Source organism: Drosophila mojavensis, unplaced genomic scaffold (assembly GCF_018153725.1).
Source record: "Drosophila mojavensis isolate 15081-1352.22 unplaced genomic scaffold, ASM1815372v1 contig_36, whole genome shotgun sequence".
Lineage (NCBI taxonomy): Eukaryota > Metazoa > Arthropoda > Insecta > Diptera > Drosophilidae > Drosophila > Drosophila mojavensis.
The window spans coordinates 13806483-13827666 of record NW_025318858.1 but is presented as its reverse complement, the minus strand read 5'-3'; the positions used below and the strand labels follow the sequence as shown (position 1 = coordinate 13827666).

The window sequence follows — 21184 nt, the reverse complement described above, 5'->3', positions numbered from 1 at the left end:
TCATGCAGTCGGTTATACCCGATTACAGCAATTAAGAATTAATTCTCTTACTAATTTCTTTTCTCTCTCACAGACGCCAAGTGCGTTTCTTTGCCCGATGACAAGCTGGAGGGTTTGACTGTGGCACGTCCCGATCCCGAGTCCGTGCTGGTGCCGTTCCGTGACAATGTTACCATCAGCTGCGGCTCGCCTGGTCGTCAGCTGCGCTCGACTGCCTCTGCAGGATTCAGACAGTGCGTGTACGATCCGAAGCCAGGTCTACCCGACTACTGGCTATCGGGCATGCAGCCTTCCTGCCCCCGCGTGGATTGTTATGCGCCCATGCCAACACCTGGAGCCGAGTACGGGCAGTTTGTGGACACACGTTTCCAGAGCAGCTTCTTCTTTGGCTGCCAGAATACCTTCAAGCTGGCCGGGCAAACCCAGCGTCACGATAATGTGGTGCGCTGTGGTGCCGATGGTATTTGGGACTTTGGCGATTTGCGTTGTGAGGGACCCGTGTGCGAGGATCCAGGCCGTCCAGCCGATGGACGTCAGCTGGCGCGGAGCTACGAACAGAGCTCGGAGGTTTACTTCGGTTGCAACCGTCCCGGCTACATTCTGATCAACCCCAGGCCAATTACGTGCATACGTGAACCGGAGTGCAAGGTGATCAAGCCCTTGGGTCTGAGCTCAGGCAAAATACCCGACTCAGCCATCAATGCCACATCGGAGCGACCAAACTATGAGGCCAGGAACATCCGTCTGAACTCGGCCACGGGCTGGTGCGGCAAGCAGGAAGCGTTTACCTACGTCAGCGTGGATCTGGGGCAGATCTATCGCGTCAAGGCAATCCTAGTCAAGGGCGTTGTGACCAACGATATTGTTGGACGTCCCACAGAGATACGCTTCTTCTACAAGCAGGCGGAGAGCGAGAACTATGTGGTATACTTCCCCAACTTTAATCTAACCATGCGTGACCCCGGCAACTACGGTGAACTGGCCATGATTACCCTGCCCAAGTACGTGCAGGCACGTTTCGTTATTCTGGGCATCGTCAGCTACATGGACAATGCCTGCCTGAAATTCGAGCTGATGGGCTGCGAGGAGCCGAAGGTGGAGCCGCTATTGGGCTACGACTACGGCTACTCGCCCTGCGTCGACAATGAGCCGCCAATTTTCCAAAATTGCCCACAGCAGCCGATTGTGGTGCGTCGCGACGAAAATGGTGGTGTGCTGCCCGTGAACTTTACCGAACCGACTGCCGTGGACAACTCCGGCTCGATTGCCAGGCTGGAGATTAAGCCGCAGAACTTCCGCACGCCCAGTCACATCTTCAAGGATACGGTGGTGAAATATGTGGCCTTCGATTATGATGGCAATGTGGCCATATGCGAGATCAATATAACCGTGCCAGATGTCACCCCACCATTGCTGCAGTGTCCGCAGAGCTACGTGATTGAGCTGGTTGATCGCCAGGACAGCTACAACGTCAACTTCAATGACACGCGCAAGCGCATCAAAACGTCGGACGAGACGGGCGAAGTGCGTCTGCAATTCACCCCCGAGCGGGCGACCATCAAGATTGGCCACTTCGAGAATGTCACTGTCACGGCCACCGACAAGTTCAACAATCGCGCCAGCTGCCACTTCCAGGTCTCCGTGCAGGCCTCGCCCTGTGTGGACTGGGAGCTGCAGCCGCCAGCCAACGGAGCTATCAACTGCCTGCCGGGAGATCGGGGCATTGAGTGCATAGCCACCTGCAAGCCTGGCTTCCGCTTTACCGACGGCGAGCCCCTGAAGACCTTCTCCTGCGAAACCTCCCGCCTGTGGCGCCCCACCTCTGTGGTGCCCGACTGTGTCTCCGAGAACACGGAGCAGGCTGCCTACCATGTGACTGCGACCATCACGTATCGCGCCAATGGCGCCGTGGCCCAATCCTGCCTGGGTCAATACCAGGAGGTGCTCTCTCATCACTACGCCGGCCTCAATCAGCTGCTCTCGCAGCGCTGTTCCGCGGTGAATGTCAACATGAATGTCACTTTCATCAAGGCGGTGCCGTCGCTGCTGGAGGAAAATGTTGTCAAGATGGACTTTATACTCTCGATTCTGCCGGCCGTGCGCCAGCCCCAGCTGTACGATCTCTGCGGCTCCACACTGAATCTCATCTTTGATCTGAGCGTACCGTATGCCAGCGCCGTCATTGACTCCCTGCTCAACATCTCCAACATTGGCAACCAGTGTCCGCCGCTGCGCGCACTCAAGTCCCAAATCTCGCGCGGCTTCAACTGCAACATGGGCGAAGTGCTCAACATGGACACGAGCGACGTGCCGCGCTGCCTGCACTGCCCGGCTGGCACCTATGTGTCCGAGGGCCAGAACAGCTGCACCTACTGCCCACGCGGCTATTACCAGAATCGCGATCGCCAGGGCACCTGCCTGCGCTGTCCCGCCGGCACTTATACCAGGGAGGAGGGCTCGAAGGCATTGACCGACTGCATTCCCGTTTGCGGCTATGGCACCTACTCGCCAACGGGTCTGGTGCCCTGCTTGGAATGTCCACGCAACTCCTTCAGCGCCGAGCCGCCCACCGGCGGCTTCAAGGACTGTCAGGCCTGTCCAGCTCAGACGTTCACCTATCAGCCAGCCGCTTCCAACAAGGGGCTGTGCCGTGCCAAGTGCGCGCCCGGCACCTACTCCGCCACAGGCCTGGCTCCCTGCTCGCCCTGCCCGCTGCATCACTACCAGAGCGCGTCTGGCGCACAGAGCTGCAACGAATGCCCCAGCAACATGCGCACCGACACCGCCGGCGCCAAGGGACGCGAGCAGTGCAAGCCCGTGGTTTGCGGAGACGGTGCCTGCCAGCATGGCGGTCTCTGCGTGCCCATGGGCCATGACATCCAATGCTTCTGTCCGGCTGGCTTCTCTGGCCGGCGCTGCGAGCAGGACATCGACGAGTGCGCCTCACAGCCGTGCTTCAACGGAGGTCAATGCAAGGATCTGCCACAGGGCTATCGCTGCGAGTGCCCCATCGGCTACTCGGGCATCAATTGCCAGGAGGAGGCCAGCGACTGTGGCAATGACACCTGCCCCGCCCGAGCCATGTGCAAGAACGAGCCGGGTTACAAGAATGTGACCTGCCTCTGTCGCAGCGGCTACACCGGCGATCAGTGCGATGTGACCATAGATCCCTGCACAGCGAATGGAAATCCGTGCACCAACGGCGCCAGCTGCCTGGCCCTGCAACAGGGCCGCTACAAGTGCGAGTGTCTGCCGGGCTGGGAGGGAAGGCACTGTGAGCAGAATATCAACGATTGCGAGGAGAATCCCTGCCTGCTGGGCGCTGCCTGCACGGATCTGGTCAATGACTTCCAGTGTGCATGCCCGCCTGGCTTCACCGGCAAACGCTGCGAGCAGAAGATCGACTTGTGCTTGTCCGAGCCCTGCAAGCATGGCACCTGCGTGGACCGTCTGTTTGACCACGAGTGCGTCTGCCAGCCGGGCTGGACGGGTCCCGCCTGCGATGTCAACATCGACGACTGCGAGAATCGGCCGTGCGCCAACGATGGCGTCTGCGTGGATCTGGTCAATGGCTACAGCTGCAACTGCGAGCCGGGCTACACGGGCAAGAACTGCCAGCACACGATCGATGACTGCGCCTCGAATCCCTGCCAGCACGGCGCCACCTGTGTGGATCAGCTGGATGGCTTCAGCTGCAAGTGCCGTCCGGGCTATGTGGGCCTCAGCTGTGAGGCGGAGATCGATGAGTGCCTCAGCGATCCCTGCCATCCCGTGGGCACCGAGCGCTGCCTGGATCTGGACAACAAGTACGAGTGCGTCTGCCGTGACGGCTTCAAGGGCCCACTCTGCGAGACGGACATTGATGACTGCGAGCCACAGCCCTGCCTCAACAACGGCATTTGCCGGGATCGCGTCGGCGGCTTCGAGTGCGGCTGTGCACCCGGCTGGAGCGGCATGCGCTGCGAGCAGCAGGTGACCACCTGCAATGTGCAGGCTCCGTGCCAGAACGATGCCAAGTGCATTGATCTGTTCCAGGACTACTTCTGCGTGTGTCCCAGCGGCACGGACGGCAAGAACTGCGAGACGGCGCCCGAGCGCTGCATTGGCAATCCCTGCATGCACGGCGGCAAGTGCCAGGACTTTGGCTCCGGCCTCAACTGCAGCTGTCCGGCGGACTATGCCGGCATCGGCTGCCAGTACGAGTACGATGCCTGCGAGGAGCATGTGTGCCAGAATGGAGCCACCTGCTTGGACAACGGCGCCGGCTACAGTTGCCAGTGTCCGCCTGGCTTTACGGGCAAGAACTGCGAACTGGACATTGTGGACTGCAAGGATAACTCCTGTCCGCCTGGTGCGAGCTGCGTGGATCTGACCAATGGCTTCTATTGCCAGTGCCCCTTCAACATGACCGGCGACGATTGCCGCAAGGCCATCCAGGTGGACTACGATCTGTACTTCAGCGACGCATCGCGCTCCACCGCTGCCCAGGTGGTGCCATTCCCCACCGGCGAGGCGACTAGCTTGACCGTGGCCATGTGGGTGCAGTTCGCGCAGAAGGACGACACCGGCATCTTCTTTACCCTATACGGCGTGGACTCGGCTCGCATGACCCAGCGCCGTCGTCTGTTGCTGCAGGCTCACTCGAGCGGCGTTCAGGTCTCGCTCTTTGAGGATCTGCCCGATGTGTTCCTCAGCTTTGGCGAATACACCTCCGTCAACGACGGCCAGTGGCATCACGTGGCTGTTGTCTGGGATGGCCTCAGTGGTCAGCTGCAGCTGATCACAGAGGGGCTGATTGCCAGCAAGCTGGAGTATGGCAACGGTGGTACTCTGCCTGCCTACCTCTGGTCCGTGCTGGGTCGCCCGCAACCGGACAGCATTAAACACGAGCGGGGCTACACCGAAGTCGGTTTCCAAGGCACTGTGACCAAGGCGCAGGTCTGGGCTCGTGCTCTAGATATTACCTCTGAGATTCAGAAGCAAGTGCGCGACTGCCGTTCCGAGCCGGTGCTGTACTCCGGTCTCATACTGAACTGGGGCGGCTACGAGATGACCACGGGCGGTGTGGAGCGCAGCGTGCCCTCCATGTGCGGCCAACGCAAGTGCCAAGTGGGCTACACGGGCGCCAATTGTCAACAGCTCGTTGTGGACAAGGAACCACCAGTTGTGGAGCACTGCCCAGGCGATTTGTGGGTCATTGCCAAGAATGGCTCCGCCGTGGTCACCTGGGATGAGCCACACTTTAGCGACAATATCGGAGTGACCAAGATCTATGAGCGCAACGGACATCGCTCGGGCACAACGCTGCTCTGGGGCACCTATGATATTACATACATTGCATCGGACGCTGCTGGCAATACGGCATCGTGCAGCTTCAAGGTTTCGCTACTGAGTAAGTTTATAAGCTCTTTCATCAAGTTCTCATCTAATCTACTCATTCTTCGTCCTAGCTGAATTCTGTCCACCTTTGGCCGATCCCGTCGGCGGCTCTCAGGTCTGCAAAGACTGGGGCGCAGGCGGTCAGTTTAAGGTCTGTGAGATTGCCTGTAATACCGGCTTGCGTTTCTCGGAGCCGGTGCCCGAGTTTTATACGTGCGGTGCCGAGGGCTTCTGGCGTCCCACGCGCGAAGCATCTATGCCACTGGTCTATCCATCCTGTTCACCGGCTAAGCCCGCCCAGCGTGTGTTCCGCATCAAAATGCTGTTCCCCTCGGATGTGCTCTGCAACAAGGCCGGCCAGGCGGTGCTGCGCCAGAAGGTGACCAACTCCGTGAATGCTTTGAACAGGGACTGGAACTTCTGCTCGTATTCCATTGAGGGCACCAGGTAATAGTGGACTAGGCGGATTAAAGAAAAGGTTTGTCTAATCACATTTTTTTGTGCAGAGAGTGCAAGGATATTCAAATCGATGTCAAGTGCGATCACTATCGCGCCGCCCAAAACAATCGTGTGCGTCGTCAGGTGAAGGATGGCGGTGTCTATGTGATGGAAGCCGAACTGCCAGTTGTCAAGTAAGTAAATTGGGGTCTGGGGGTCTACGGTCTGGCATGATGATTCTCTGTCTTGATGTATATATGTGTACTCTCTGTGTTATATGTATGTATATGAATATGTGTTCGTTAACCCCAATTTCTAGCGATGATGACGAGTTGGCGCTGACAGGTCGCCAGGGACGCCAACAAGCTGGCGGCGACACATACACGCTGGAAATAGCCTTCCCGGCTGTTAAGTATGTCAAGCATCCACATTCGTTTAACGATTCAAATCTGCACCCGATCTCCAGCATTCCGCACCTCAGTACTAGCCACTGTCAATCAGACTAATCCAATCATCCAACCAACCAACTCAATCACAATGCAACTCTGTCTAATGCTTCAAGCTAACTTCACATGGGGTTTTTTGTTCTCTGTGTGCTAACCCAACTGATAATATCTTAGACCTAGTCCAACTATAGAACACGAATCTAATCTCACATTGTTCGGTTCCCACTCTAGCGATCCTGTGGTGCACACCTCGACGGGCGAGCGCTCCAATGTGAAACAATTGCTGGAGAAATTGATATTGGAGGATGATCAGTTTGCCGTTCAGGATATTCTGCCCAACACCGTGCCCGATCCAGCTTCTCTAGAGCTCGGCTCTGAGTACGCTTGTCCCGTCGGCCAGGTGGTCATGATACCCGACTGTGTGCCCTGCGCCATTGGCACGTTCTACGACAGCGCCAACAAGACGTGTATTCCGTGCGCTCGAGGCACCTATCAGTCCGAGACTGGCCAGCAGCAGTGCAGCAAGTGCCCGACGATAGCGGGACGTCCGGGAGTTACAGCTGGCCCGGGAGCCCGCTCTGCCGCTGACTGCAAGGAGCGCTGCCCGGCCGGCAAATACTTCGATGCTGAGACGGGTCTGTGCCGCTCCTGCGGCCATGGCTTCTACCAGCCCAACGAGGGCGCGTTCAGCTGCGAGCTGTGCGGTCTGGGCCAGACCACACGCTCCACGGAGGCAACGTCCCGCAAGGAGTGCCGAGATGAGTGCAGCTCTGGCCAGCAGCTGGGCGCCGACGGACGCTGTGAGCCTTGCCCACGTGGCACTTATCGTCTGCAGGGCGTGCAGCCCTCGTGCGCTGCCTGTCCGCTGGGTCGCACCACACCCAAGGTGGGCGCCAGCTCGGTGGAAGAATGCACACTGCCCGTCTGCTCGCCCGGCACCTATCTCAATGCAACACTGAATATGTGCATTGAGTGCCGCAAGGGCTTCTATCAATCCGAGTCTCAGCAAACCACCTGCATTCAGTGCCCGCCCAATCACAGCACCAAGATCACCGGAGCCACCTCCAAGAGCGAGTGCACCAATCCCTGCGAGCACATCGCCGAGGGCAAACCCCATTGCGATGTCAACGCGTACTGCATTATGGAGCCGGAGACCTCAGACTTCAAGTGCGAGTGCAAGCCGGGCTTCAACGGCACTGGCATGGCATGCACTGATGTGTGTGATGGCTACTGCGAGAACTCTGGCACTTGCGTCAAGGATCTGAAGGGCACGCCTTCCTGCCGCTGCATCGGCTCCTTCACCGGACCCCATTGCGCCGAGCGCTCGGAATTCGCCTACATAGCTGGAGGCATTGCCGGTGCTGTGATCTTCATCATAATTATTGTGCTGCTCATTTGGATGATTTGTGTGCGCTCCACGAAGCGCAGAGATCCAAAGAAGATGCTGGCGCCTGCGATCGATCAGACTGGCTCCCAAGTCAACTTCTACTATGGCGCCCACACGCCATACGCGGAGTCCATTGCGCCCTCGCATCACAGCACATATGCGCATTACTACGACGACGAGGAGGATGGCTGGGAGATGCCCAACTTTTACAACGAAACCTACATGAAAGACGGTAAGCGAAAGTATTATTTTTTAACTTTGGCTTGATTATTTAAATAATATATATAAAATAAAATATAAATAACTTAAAGCGCTATCGCTGATGGAGAAATAGAGTAGGATGACAGTTTGTAAGATGGGAATATATTAGATGAAATCGTGTTAGCTGAATAGAATTGGATTGAAATTGTTTAAACGGAATCGGGACAAGTGTATCTGATGATTTGGGTGATGATCGTATTACTTAAGATTCATCATACTCAACCGGAACTTTTTGTGAAACTTTTTCTAACTTCTCTCTCTCCGTCTCCGTATCTTTCTCTTTTTCTGCTCTAGGTCTACATGGTGGCAAAATGAGCACATTGGCACGATCCAATGCGTCGCTCTATGGAACTAAAGAAGACTTATACGATCGACTGAAGCGTCACGCTTACACGGGCAAGAAAGGTACATTCATATATAGAACATATACTCTTTGTAGACCAAAGTAACTAAATCGTCTTTCATCTTTTCATTTGCAGAAAAGAGTGACAGTGATAGCGAAGTGCAGTAAACCAACAACGAAATATATACAGAATAATACATATAAAAAATAAAAAAAACAGAATATCTTATAAAAAAGGAAAAACAAATAGCTGCTTTAATGTAAATTGTGGTCATAGATATTCAGCACTGCAACGAGGCAAAGTTCTAGCACTGCCCCCCAGGAAGAGAATCATAAAATACTCATTGAGAGCGTTATGCAAAAGCTTTGCATTGAATCGCCGTAATCGCAGTCCACACTTTAGATATTTTTTTGTAACCTTCGAAAATCAGCTGCAATTACGCGGCTTAATGCAAAGCTTATGATGCAAGAAAAAAAAGAACGAAATATTAATGATAAAATAACAATAAAAAATTAAAAGAAAGCTGCTTTATGAAAAGAGAAATCTTAAGAAATAGTTAACTCCAATATGTGCTCTTTAAATATGAAAGAAGAAAATAACTAAAAACAGAAATTAAGTCGAACTTATGAGTAAATTTGTTTTAATCTTAAGTATTATTTACCTATACGAAACAACAAAAAATAAATACTTTATAAATACCTATTATACCTTATTACCTTGCTTCAGAAAGGTATGAAAATTAAGAGCGTTAAATTGCAATATATTTTCCAAACTTGTTGAAAAATTCGCGAGTGCTGTAAAAAGCAAATCAAATATAGTCGTTATTTTGTAATTTAAATAAATAAAATTAATAATTATGAATACATACATATTTTGTAAAAATGCCTATGTTTATTTGAAAAGTAAAAAGCTGTATGAATATATTTGGGTTATTTTTCGTTTTGAAAGTATTTAACCCAGGAGGGATTATGGGCCTTTGCTGCATTCGCATTATATGTACAGAGCAGCTTCCTAAATCTACTATCCTTGTAACGATCGGAGCGGCTCAGGAAGTCAACGGCTTTATCAAGGTGCAAGTGGACTTGCATCTGTCTGGACATATAGCGATCACAGAGCTTGGGCATATGATTGGTGAAGCTAACTATGGTGGCCAGAACTATCAGGGATACCGGCACTGTGAAGGCGCCAATCAGAACAGCCTCATGATCATAATAATACTCCGAGCTAACTAGCTCCATCCCAAGCAGCAGGGTCCTGGCTATCATGACGACAACATGTTCCAATGTGTGCCAGAAGACCAGCATGCCCACCTCCAGTATGAAGATCGCTACCAAACATTCGGCAATATATTTGAACACCTGGGGCCTCTCGTCCATGCAAAGTGGCACAATGTGATTTGCGTAGATGATATCCAATAAGGCCACACAGACAATAAATGTGGGCAGAGTGGGACCAGGCATACTAAAGGTCGTTAGTGGCGTTATATACAGAGAGTACTGAAGGACGAGGTGCATCACGCCGGCAACCAGAACAGCTTCTATTGAAGCCATGTCTATAAGGTAAATATTTAGTGACAAGACAGTAAGACAGTAAGACCATAGGTCATTACTTACTTTATAATAAAATAACTACAAATTTTAAAAAAATATATATTAAAAACACATAAGTGTATTTAGAACAATATAATGAATAAACATTATTTTTGGGTTTCAGCTAAGATTGAGAGCTTTGGAGCAAGGCCAATGCGATAAGATAAAAGACTTAAGAAAGTTTGTGGCTAATAAATATATTTAATAATTTTCTTTATTTATTATATTATTTTTTAATTAATTAAATTGATTATATTAAATTATACTGTTGTTACTTACATTTTAGTATATGGGCTTCTATAGGTATTAATTAAAACTAAATTATTATTGGGAAGAAACTAAAAGGGGGAAACACCCTAGAAGAAAAATTGAAAAGACAGCAAAAAAATAGTTTAAGAACATGAATGAATATAAAACACTGTGAGAGTGGATGAATTGGAATGTGTTGAGCAGATGGCTTGGATAAAGATGTATGGAATAGGGAATGGCATGTTGTCCACATATGTGATACCCGCTAGTATAATTTTCTCTTTCTTTAGTCCGTCTTCCCACAGCCCTGTAGTGTGCGTAGAGCCACTAACCAGTGGTAGAGCCCAACAGTCATTTAATACTTAATAGTAGAAAAAATCGGTAAGTAGTCAAATATTATTGCAAGAGATTGAACTCTTCAACTGCAGAACTAAGTGCTGCTAGCCCCCGCCATACTCATGGGAGGTCTTAACAAAGCCATCCTGAAGATCTCGTAGTCTTAACATGTATCGAATAAGCTTTACTTGATTTATTTTTTTTTTTTGTTAAATTCTTTCTCTCCCTAAACTCTTTATGCCGAATTCACTCTTCTCCCTAGTCCACAAAATATTATTAATTACCTATTTAGATTAGGTAGACTTGTAAATATTACAAACATAATCGTTTACCCGCCTTATACATAAACTGTTAAATTAAATAATCAAGTAACGTCAACGATTTTCCACATTCACCCAAAACCCAATTAGGAATTCGTTCAATGAACTTCCCTAATGACAAATAGTTAAGTTGTTATGCCTTTAATATAGTTTGTTATTTGTTTTTTGTTTTTCTATTGGTTATTATGGGACTGCTCAACTGCAGCAAATATCACCAGAGACAGCGGCAGAGTGAAGGCGCCGATTATCACGTTCTGCTGCTTGTAATATGTTGGTCTCGAGATCACTTTCATGGACAGTAGCGATCCTTTGACAACTAGGAAAATTGTATGCTCGATCGATTCCCAAAGCAGCATACCCAGCTCGAGTAGGAAGATGACCGTCACAGATTCAAAAACATACTTAAACATCGCTGACATATCATCGAAGCGTTGCGGTACTATGCGAGTATGATAGATGAGATCCATTAGCGCCAAGCAGATGATGAACGTGGGCGTTGCTGGGCCTGGCGTCTTTAGCACGGTTTGGGGTGTTACATACAAAGCAAATCGAATTACTAAATGCACAAATCCGGCTATCACAACGGATTCAATGGCAGCCATTTCTGTCCCCGATTTTAAACAAAAAACAAAATAACAAAAAATAATTTAAATTAGGCCCCGAAATTTCCTAAAATTTGTTGGCATTTTGACACGCTTAAAGACATATTGACAATTTCCACATAGCCATACGTATTTCGATTTTTGTATATAATATTTCTTATACAGATAACAGCATTGTATGTACATATTGCTTTGTTCTACAAATATTGACGAACTACCCTATAATTATTTAGTTTTATCTGCTTTGCAGAAGCTTTTTTAATTTAAGCATCGTGAAAATATATCCCGTCATCCTTCCAAATTCCAAAAAATTCTCAGATATATAAAACACAATATTGATTACCTTAAGAGGGCAACTAGAAACTTATAAATGTGTATCAGCACTATTACAATTTATTATCCGAAGACTAAATATCTATTGTGTGAGGTAATCTTTTGCGATTCCTTGCTTTTTCATACGCTTCGCTTAATTTAAGTCTCAGTTACACATTTTTTACTTTTTTTTTTTATAATTTTCGAAACTGCTAAAATAACGCTTGATGGTTTATTTATTGCTTTTGGGTGTTTGCTACAATATATATACATACATATATGACTATATACTATATATATCATTTTGATACAATAGCTTTGTTCAGTTCCGAGAACAGTGATTTATACTTTGGGAGTTTTTGTAGCGTCGTCGGATTTGTGCCTGTATTGGCGATATTTTTGCTATTGTTTTGGTATTTTTTTTTTTCTTTTTATTTTTTTGGTTTCTATAAAAATAAATGTAATTTTGAGAGCTCAAGGTGAGTTCGATTTTGTTGCGGTTCGTCGTGCATATACAAAGCTCAGGAATTTGTGTGGTTGAATTTTAAAATGTGTACGCCTACAATTCCCTAATTCTTACGAAAGTAATAAATCAAACCGACAGCCATGCCACAAAATAGTAAGGGGTAGCTCAGTCTGCGGATGTGGTTTCCGCAGAAAATCTGCAGCAGCGATTGAAAGATGCTCACTCGCTTTCGATGCCACTCAGACCCGTCCTCAGTCGTGAATCTATCCAGGTTGACTAGCATATCCCTGCCAGCATTCAGGTCGGGCAGACACTGGATCTCATGGGGCTGTGCCAGATCACCCATCTCTCCAGTGTACTGATCGTTGTCGATTTGGAGCAGCTTGTGCAGCAGCTCCATGTCATGCTCTGCCTCAAGCAGTTCCTCCACTCGCACGTGCTTTCGGTCGCGAGTGCCAGCCCTGGGACATGAATTGCTCGTTTGTTCGCCGTCCAGGGGCTGACACAGATCGATGAAATCCGATTGGAGATTTGTTAGCTCCGGCATCAACTGCAGATTTAGCTCTAGCTCAAATTCAAGCTCCTGAATAGATTCCGTTTCTGACTGTTGGTGTTCTTGCTGCTCCTCATCTTGCTGCTGCTGCTGCTGTTCCTGCTGATCCATTGTTTGTTGCATCAGCGTCTTTTCAATCTCCTTTTGGACTTCGTTCTCAATGTGTAAATTCAATTGGTTTTCCAGCTCAAGCTTGATCTGTTCTTCGAGTATCTCAGCGTGCAATGCGACATCTGCCTCCATTTCGGCCACGGCGCGTTGCAGCACCCTCAACGTCTGCTGTTCGGCGGCCTCCAGTTCATCCAGACTTCCACTGGTCGCGATTGTCTCCGAGCTGCGCTGTTCGCATGGCGTGGAGTTGCTCGACTGGGTTAGAATTTCAGAACTGGAATCATTGTCGTCGACAGTTATTGAGCAATCCATTTGGACGCCAGAATCCTCAGTTGTGTTCACCAGTGTGCTGGTGCTGCTGAAACTATCGTCCATCTCGCTCCTCGTCTGCAGCGTCTTCATCAGAGAGTTGTACTTTCGAGTACTTGTTTGGATGTAGCTACCGTTCTCATCCAAGCGTACGGGTCCCGGAATCCTCGTTGGCTGATGGACAGTTCCTCTTTTTGTAATTCGTGCTTCGAATTTAGTAACTGATTCGGCCTTCGTTTCGCCTTGCGCTGGGTCCTCATTTTTATTCTCATCCGATGGAGTGGCTTGCACATCGCAACTGGCCATGATAACTACATATATGGCCGAACAATTCCCATGACTGCTAATTAGCCTTATAAGTTTGTACGAATAACTTACCCTGAACTATTTGTTGCAAGACTGACAGAATTTCAGACTGTTTGGATAGCAAGACTATTTTTTTATTGATATTTAGTCGAAAATTATTGTTGTTAAAATGCTTAAAATTTAGGCCTGCACAGCTGATATGTTGAGCTGGAATAAAATGTCAAATTGACACAAGCTCAACGATATACAATGGCAATCTGGCTGGCAAGGGTTGCTCAGCGTCTAAAACTTCAATGTGCACTGTAAGACACAGTCAACACATACATTTGTAATACATATACATTTAAAGAAAATAAATTCGGCTAACAATAACTTAATTAGATTTGATATAAAAATGTAAAATATTGGACGAATTAACCAACAAACTTCAGCTGCAGAGTCTGGCAATAAAAATTAAATTTATGTCCTGAACTTACCTTGGTCGTATCCTTGCAAATATAGACTGAGAAATATGTAATTTTTATAAACCAATTATTTTTATGTATATTATTTATTTTCTTTTATTTATAGTATGTATAGCTTTCTTACTTGTTATTTTCAGAGTGGGTCTGCCGCGAGCTCGTATATGCCAACAGGTCTGGAAGTTATTTCAACGATATTTAATTTAACAATTTAATAACAAATATTATTATACCTTGTAAATATTTTAAAAATAAAATATATAATATACGAAATAAGAAAAAAAATGAAGTTTTGAAGGTAAATAAATGAAGCATATGCATAAATGAATAAAATCTGGTTTTCTAATTTAACGGGCAAATTTACAGAGAAATTATATATTCAAATTTTAACGAACAAAAGAAGCACTGAAAAAATGTTGTTGCATAGCATTGCGGGGCAGCTGTTGTGGCCGTTGGCCACTGAATTTTATAATAAATTCTTCTTAAGTACCAGGCGAACAGGAATGAGTAGCAGGTCGAAAATGTTAAATAACAGCACCTTAACAGAATTCTGTTAAGATACTGTTAATTAACATAATTCTGTTAAGCTACTGTTAATTAACAGAATTCTGTTAAGATACTGTTAATTAACAGAATTCTGTTAAGATACTGTTAAGTAACAGAGGCGTAACAGAATTCTGCTAGGGTGCTGTTATTTAACATGTGTTCGTTAAAATTTGAATATATAAATTCTCTGCAAATTTGCCCGTTAAATTAGAAAACCTGATTTTATTCATTTATGCAAATGCTTCATTTATTGATCTTCAAAATTACATTTTTACCATATTTCTTGTATTATGTATTTGATTCCTAAAATACTTACAAGATATAATAACAGATGTCTGTTAACTAACATTTTTCAACCTTCTATTCATTTCTGCTCGCCTGGTACTTCAGAGAAATGCATAACAGGACACTATTTATAATTAACAGCGAATTTAAACAATTTTGTCAGTTACATTTTTGCTAAAATACTTCTGTTAACTCACTTTAAGTTAACAGTGCCACCACCTTAACCAGTTAACTTATTGTTTATTGAACATTTGTCTTGCTATTGATTTCTGTTACCTTAGGCAAAATCTCCTGAAGATTCACTGCAGCATGCAGTGGCAACATGTCTTTAATACGAATTATATTTATATAGCAATTACATTCTCCCCTATCTTAGCAGACTATTATAGCTTATTACATTTCCGGAAATCTAGGGGATCAGATAATAATAAAAACAAGTGCTAAAAAAGAAGTCATGCATATTTTTGATAATTTTAATGGCAATTCCGCAAGAAATTGGACTTTAGGCTCACTAGGACTATATGAATGGTATGATTTAACCAAGGATATAGCAGTCTACTAGATGCCATGGGAAAGTGTGAGGTACTGTTATTAGGCATGGCTGAAAGAAATACAAGCATACATCATTTTGTACCATATTTTTGCACATTTCGCAAGAATTCAGTCATTTGGGATCACCAGGACTACATCTTTGATATGGAATAATCAAGTATGTCATTAGTCAATTGTAATTCGTCGCTTTTGATTCGAATTCGAAATACTACACTTTGCTTATTTAATTAAATAATCTTATTTAAAATATTTATTTGTATTCTCTTAAATGCTACGATTAAAATTTTCAATTTTAGCTTATTTTATTATAATTTGTTTCAATTTATTTGTATTAGATTATTCTGGTTAAGCTGGCAGATCCTGTAGAAATATGCCTTTTTGGAGTCATGGCAGTCTGAAGCATTGAAAAAATCTGAAAAGATAAAATATAGTTTAGAGTTAGACATTGACATTGTATGTTTATTGGAACTTAAAAATAACAAAGGGCAACTAGATCAATTGGCATGATCAAAAGCACCAACAAATATGAATTAGATGTTTATTGGTTAGTCTATAAAAACACATGTGAAAATGTATACATATATATATACATATATATAAAAATCCACAAATGTCTAATATCTTACTTATTTGATTTGATCAAGAACTATGGCAGTTACCTTTATGCCAATAATCAGATTAACAACTGTGCCTTGCTTATGTTTAGTTCTCCAATTCCACTTTTAGCTTCAGATGTGTGGGCAGTTCGTTGTAGATGAGGGGCGGTACGCGAGCTACGTCGGGAAAGAGTTGATGAGCTGATGTGTGATGGCAAGACAAAAGTGCCAAAGGGCTACTCACTGTTGCATTTGTAAACCAGGTCCGACCATATAATCATTTCCTGAGAAAAACAAAAAACGCCCAGACGTCCGCCCTTGAGGGTAAGCGTGGCATCGTACACATTGTGCGAGTCCAGAATCAAACGTTCGCCCTCAAATATACTAAAGTGAAATTAGATGTATTCATGAGCTTGGTTGAGGTGGAAATACTGTGTTTTGCCAAATTACCGCAATCTGATGAGGCCAATGGTAGGCCGATGCACTAGGGACCAGCGATACGAGGTCTTCTCCTTCCAGCCAGCGTTCAGCGGATCCTTCCACAGTAGCCTTGCCTGTCCCGGCGTATCGCCAGCATGCCACAAACTGTTACGCAACATGGATCCCGGTCCCGTGTTGCTATCAATTAGCTTTATCTGGACGCCTGGCTCGGCGGACGCCCGGAAGGGCGATGAATGCCAGTAGGTCTGTGAGCCCTTCTTCCACTGCACCACATAAAATTTGCGATTGCTCTGGTAGCTGAATATGAAGCCAACATAATCGTCATCCGTATCATCGTTGACATAGAAAGTGCCCTCAAAATCAACACCTCCAAAGGAGTCGCTGCCAACGACCAAGCCCGGATCGGAGTTAAGGGTTTGTATAATCTCTGAACCATTTGCATGCACCTCCCAGTTGGGGTCCAGCTGTGCATCGCCTTCTGGGTCCAGAATAACTGAACGTATTGTGCGGAAGTCGGTGCGATGTATCATGGAATTGTTTGGACAGTTGTCGATTATATTGGGCGTGCCATCCTCATCCTCATCGTCCTCGCACACATCGCCCTTGCCATTGTGATCCACATCTAATTGGTCTGGGTTTCTGGCCAACGGACAGTTGTCTCTATAGTTGGGCACGCCATCGCCATCCACGTCGTCGTCACAGGCATCGCCCTTGCCATCAAAATCTGTATCCAGTTGGTCCGAATTGCTGACCATCGGACAGTTATCCTCCGAGTCCTGTATGCCATCGTCATCGCCGTCGATGTCGCTGTCGCAGGCGTCGCCCACCAGATCCATGTCGCGATCCTCCTGCATTGGATTCGGAATCGTGGGACAATTGTCACACACATCTCCCACTCCATCGTTATCCAGATCAGATTGATTTGGGTTCCGCAGCGCCGGACAATTGTCGTACTGATTTAGGACAGAATCGTTGTCAATATCATCATCGCACTCATTGCCCATGCCATCCTCGTCGGTGTCCAGTTGTCGGCGGTTGGGTATGAACACACAGTTGTCACAGGCATCGCCCACACCATCGTGATCCGTGTCCATCTGATCGCTGTTATAGGCAAACGGACAGTTGTCCTTGCTGTTGAGCACCTGATCGCTGTCGGCATCATCGTCGCAGCCATCGCCAATGCCATCCAGGTCGGCATCCTCTTGCCCAGAGTTCGGCAAATCGGGGCAGTTGTCGCGTCGGCAATGTGGCTCCGCGCAATTCAGCGACTCATCCGGCCAGCCGTCCAAGTCCCGATCTCGACCACAAACCTTGCCATTGCCCGCCCAACCAACGCTGCAGCGGCACTGATAATTATAGTTATCGAGGGCCACGCATTCCGCATTCCTGGCACAGATGCTGCCATCGGGACACAGCTCAGACGCGGACAGGCAGCTGAAGGTGCCATTGGCCACATAGCCCTCATGACACTGACATCTGTAGGAGCCCTAGAAGATTACAGATTATTTATTACCTGGCGTTCCATTTGCTTTCGCTGAGAATATACCTACAATGCTATTTTGACAAGTCGCATGCTCCGGACATCTAAAGAAGCCCAACTTGCATTCGTCTATATCCAAGCAGGTTTGCTTTTGAAAGCCCACGGCCAAGTAATCCGCTGAATAACCTATGAAGCATACAAATATTTGTTAGTTGAATTACTATTATTTGTATTTTTAATTTAATTTTCATTAAATAATCCAAGTACCATGCGCATGAACGCCATCAAAGCCAGGCGGACAGGGGCCGCAGAGAAAGCCCGGATTGAGATTCTTGCAAACGGCCAATCCATCACAGGGCTGATAGAGCGCACACTCATCCACATCATGGCAGGTGGTGCCATTGATTTTATGTCCACGTGGACAGGAGATGCACTGAAAGTAAGGCGCAAAGCCCAGCTGAATGCATTCGACACCTAGAGAAAAGGGGAATTTACCAAAATATAATTATAATAACTAATTCAATTTGTATATCATTTTATGCATAGCTCTGTTCATTTCGGATAAGCAAGAGCTAAAAGATTAGTACATAAATAAATGGATTCGGCTATTAGTTTGCCCTTAACCAAAGTTCATTATGAACTACACAAATGTATAATATAATATAATATATTCATAGATAGTATGCATATAAAGCATGACCAGAAAATGATAGTGAATAAACATGAAGCGCAATGGAGTTCAATTATAGGACAGGGAATATAGGCGTATGAGAGATGAATTTCGGTGGAGATAGAAGTAAGAGAAATGAGGAATAAAATTTTATTTACCGAAAGAACAGTATCCGAATCGCACGACCGCTGAGCTATTAGAAATTCGTTAATTGCTCAAATAAAACAACCGCAATTTGATTTGTTTTGGAAAAAATATTTTGTAATTTTATTCACATTTCATTTAAGGCATTACAGAGAGGGGAAAACAAATTTCGTTTCACGCTTATCAACTCCACTTTCTGGTTGAGTGTAAGAGATTTTACTATTGACAATTTTTGTTATTAATATATTTTTTTTTAATTTTATATCATTGTAAGTATTTTTGATAAAACTTTGCATGTGTATAGATTATTTGTATAAAGCGAAACGTTGCTAATACTTTCAATTATATATCTTTTTGCCATTCGTGGAGCTTATAACTTATGACTATTTATAAAGTGATTAATTAATTAAGTGCTCTCTCTTTCTCTTTCTCTCTCTCTCTCTGTCGCTGTCTCTGTCGCACTCTCTGTCTATAGGTATATAGGCGAATTTGTAATTAAATTCTACTGCAGTGCTCTGATTCAGTTCGTTACGACCGAGTATTTGCGCGCCGTGTACTGGCTCTGCCTCTGATAGTGCTGCACATTATGTGTGGGCATTAGAATGTTGCCTAATAATGAGAATTGTTTATGCATTAATATCGTATAATAAATTATTGGTTATTTGTGTCATTCAACTAAGCAAATCCACCCACTGCCAAAACACTTTGTACTTCAGCCGAATTCAATTAGCCAACTTGACTTATAAGGCACGGCATTCCAGCACGCCTTCAATGTGAATCAGTTCCTGTCCTTCAATTTTTCTTTCTCTCTCTCTAAACCTCTGCTCCTCTAATTAGCAACCTTGTTTCACACATTCATTGAAAATTGCTCGAGTACCCTATAATTTAGTGGGGATTTCAATCAAAAGGGTTCCGCGCTTCTCTTCACGCGCTTTAATTTTGTCCGAGCTGCGCATTAATAAATCAAACAGTCGTGTGAATTGTGTGCGCTACAAGCCAATGGCTAAGGCATTTCAATTTTCTTAAACAACATTGTTTTCTAGACAATTGGGTATAAAAGTATAGAGGGAATATTTTCGCAGTTATATACAGCCTTTAAACAAATTCATCAAGAAAATATATAAATTTATCTAGGGAAGTTGATCCAAACCAAATCCGAAATACCTTCTATATAGCCCAGAATTCTCCATATATATATTTTCCTATATTTATATTTTCTCTGAATTGATATACTTCTACAAGTACAATTTAACATATTTTATTTAAAATTAAAATTAAATAAATAATGTAAAATATTGAATTATAATTATATCAAATATCAATACAATATTCACCTTACTCTTTCTTTAAGTTTTCAAAAATTTCGAATGAATTTGGCATAGTTTAGTTTTTTCACTCTAAGAATTAGTTCTCGGTTTTTATGTGGAAAATCTGCTGCATGATCTCTGATCTATTGTTGACTCACGCCGAACCAAACTTCTAAGCTATCTAAGCCAACCTCCACACATATACAGTTAACTTCAGTTCGGGGCACGACATACTTAAATTAGCCATAAAAGAGCTGAAAACAAAACGTGGCCCCAAATCTCAACTTGAAACTTAAACTAATCAAAAACTCAAACAGACCGCAAAGAGGGAAAACACAACACATTGTTGTTGTTGTTGTTGTTATTGTTTATGCAGTTGATTTTGTTGTTGTTCCTGTTGTTGCTATGCTAGTTGACTTACCTGAGGGGCATGGTGATTCCAGGCAAGGATTACGTAGCGTACATGTGCGTCCATCACCTTCATAGCCAACCGGACAGGAGTCACACTGAGCACCGTTCACCGTATCGTGACACTGAACGCCTCTGCAAAAGACAAAGAGAGACAAAAAGAGTGTGAGAGAGGAAGAGAGAGAGAAATAGATAGAGGGCTATTGAGTATAGAGGTAAATGTGTTTTGTTTGCGGCCACATATTGTTTATTATTATTAATACTGACAGTCAGGAACAAATATACAACAAAAGATTGTAGAGAACCGAAAACAGCATACAAAGTTAAATTTATTAATGATGTGCGCTCCATGGGCATACACAAAAGCCAGCCAGACAGAGGCAGAGAGCGTGAGCCTGAGCCTGAGCAAGAGCGAGAGCGCGATAGAGCGCAGGAAGAGAAAAGGTTATAACAGTTGGGACCCCTCCGCGATCGCCTCTCGCACACAAAAGCACCGACAAAGCGCACATGTGTGCATGCTCGAGTCGGTTCAGGGTCTTGGATTTTGGGATATGCACAGGAAGAAGAAGAAGATGCCCCAGCCCCAGCCCAACCCGAGCCCGAAAAGAAAACAAATTACAATTACAAGAAAATGTTATTAAAAGCCGTCGAGGCAAAATAAATAAAAGAAGGCACACTCTGTGCATGTCTTTTCGACGTAGGCTGATGATGTCCAACTCCGAATGGCCCATGGCCAAAAAAATAAAAAAGAAGCAAAGTCCAGTTACATGCTGGATGGCATGTAAATTTCTCTTTATGTTTTGGGCGAGTGTGGGATTCGCTTATGGCTACCATACAACATTTACATATCATGACACGGACATTAGTTATTATCCAGGTTACGGCT

At 45.6% G+C, this 21184-nt stretch overlaps 4 protein-coding genes across 11 annotated transcripts in view; 1 reads left to right on the top strand and 3 right to left on the bottom strand.

Annotated features, from left to right (window-relative positions):
* The window catches only part of LOC6576749, a 38116-nt gene extending 28994 nt beyond the window's left edge, over nt 1-9122 (top strand). For 2 of the 3 annotated variants that reach the window (XM_015165346.3, XM_002002701.4), the window contains exons 8-14: nt 74-5392; nt 5451-5826; nt 5886-6011; nt 6137-6229; nt 6495-7882; nt 8206-8316; nt 8391-9122. In XM_015165346.3, coding sequence (XP_015020832.1) covers nt 74-5392; nt 5451-5826; nt 5886-6011; nt 6137-6229; nt 6495-7882; nt 8206-8316; nt 8391-8422 — 7445 coding nt within the window. In that variant the 3' untranslated portion in view covers nt 8423-9122. The remainder of the gene's footprint in view (nt 1-73; nt 5393-5450; nt 5827-5885; nt 6012-6136; nt 6230-6494; nt 7883-8205; nt 8317-8390) is intronic. The other variant, XM_044009106.1, reaches the window with a different exon arrangement.
* Nucleotides 9123-9126: 4 nt separating this feature from the next.
* LOC6576748 lies at nt 9127-9928 on the bottom strand. The gene is made up of 2 exons (XM_002002700.4): nt 9869-9928; nt 9127-9807 (listed from the first exon to the last, which is right to left on the bottom strand). The coding sequence occupies exon 2, from the start codon at nt 9803-9805 to the stop codon at nt 9185-9187; it is 621 nt and encodes a 206-aa protein (XP_002002736.1). The 5' UTR covers nt 9806-9807; nt 9869-9928; the 3' UTR covers nt 9127-9184.
* Nucleotides 9929-10874: 946 nt separating this feature from the next.
* On the bottom strand, nt 10875-13631 carry LOC6576746 (forkhead box protein P2). The gene is made up of 2 exons (XM_002002698.4): nt 13481-13631; nt 10875-13413 (listed from the first exon to the last, which is right to left on the bottom strand). The coding sequence occupies exon 2, from the start codon at nt 13406-13408 to the stop codon at nt 12233-12235; it is 1176 nt and encodes a 391-aa protein (XP_002002734.1). The 5' UTR covers nt 13409-13413; nt 13481-13631; the 3' UTR covers nt 10875-12232.
* A 1896-nt stretch (nt 13632-15527) lies between these two features.
* The window catches only part of LOC6576745 (cartilage oligomeric matrix protein), a 29833-nt gene continuing 24176 nt past the window's right edge, over nt 15528-21184 (bottom strand). For 5 of the 6 annotated variants that reach the window (XM_044008698.1, XM_044008702.1, XM_044008699.1 and 2 more), the window contains exons 10-16: nt 20312-20433; nt 18037-18243; nt 17840-17955; nt 16299-17776; nt 16093-16232; nt 15912-16025; nt 15528-15664 (exon numbers count right to left, since the gene is read on the bottom strand). In XM_044008698.1, coding sequence (XP_043864633.1) covers nt 15955-16025; nt 16093-16232; nt 16299-17776; nt 17840-17955; nt 18037-18243; nt 20312-20433 — 2134 coding nt within the window. In that variant the 3' untranslated portion in view covers nt 15528-15664; nt 15912-15954. Of the gene's footprint in view, nt 15665-15911; nt 16026-16092; nt 16233-16298; nt 17777-17839; nt 17956-18036; nt 18244-18699; nt 19193-20311; nt 20434-21184 lie in introns of those variants that run through there. The other variant, XM_015165342.3, reaches the window with a different exon arrangement.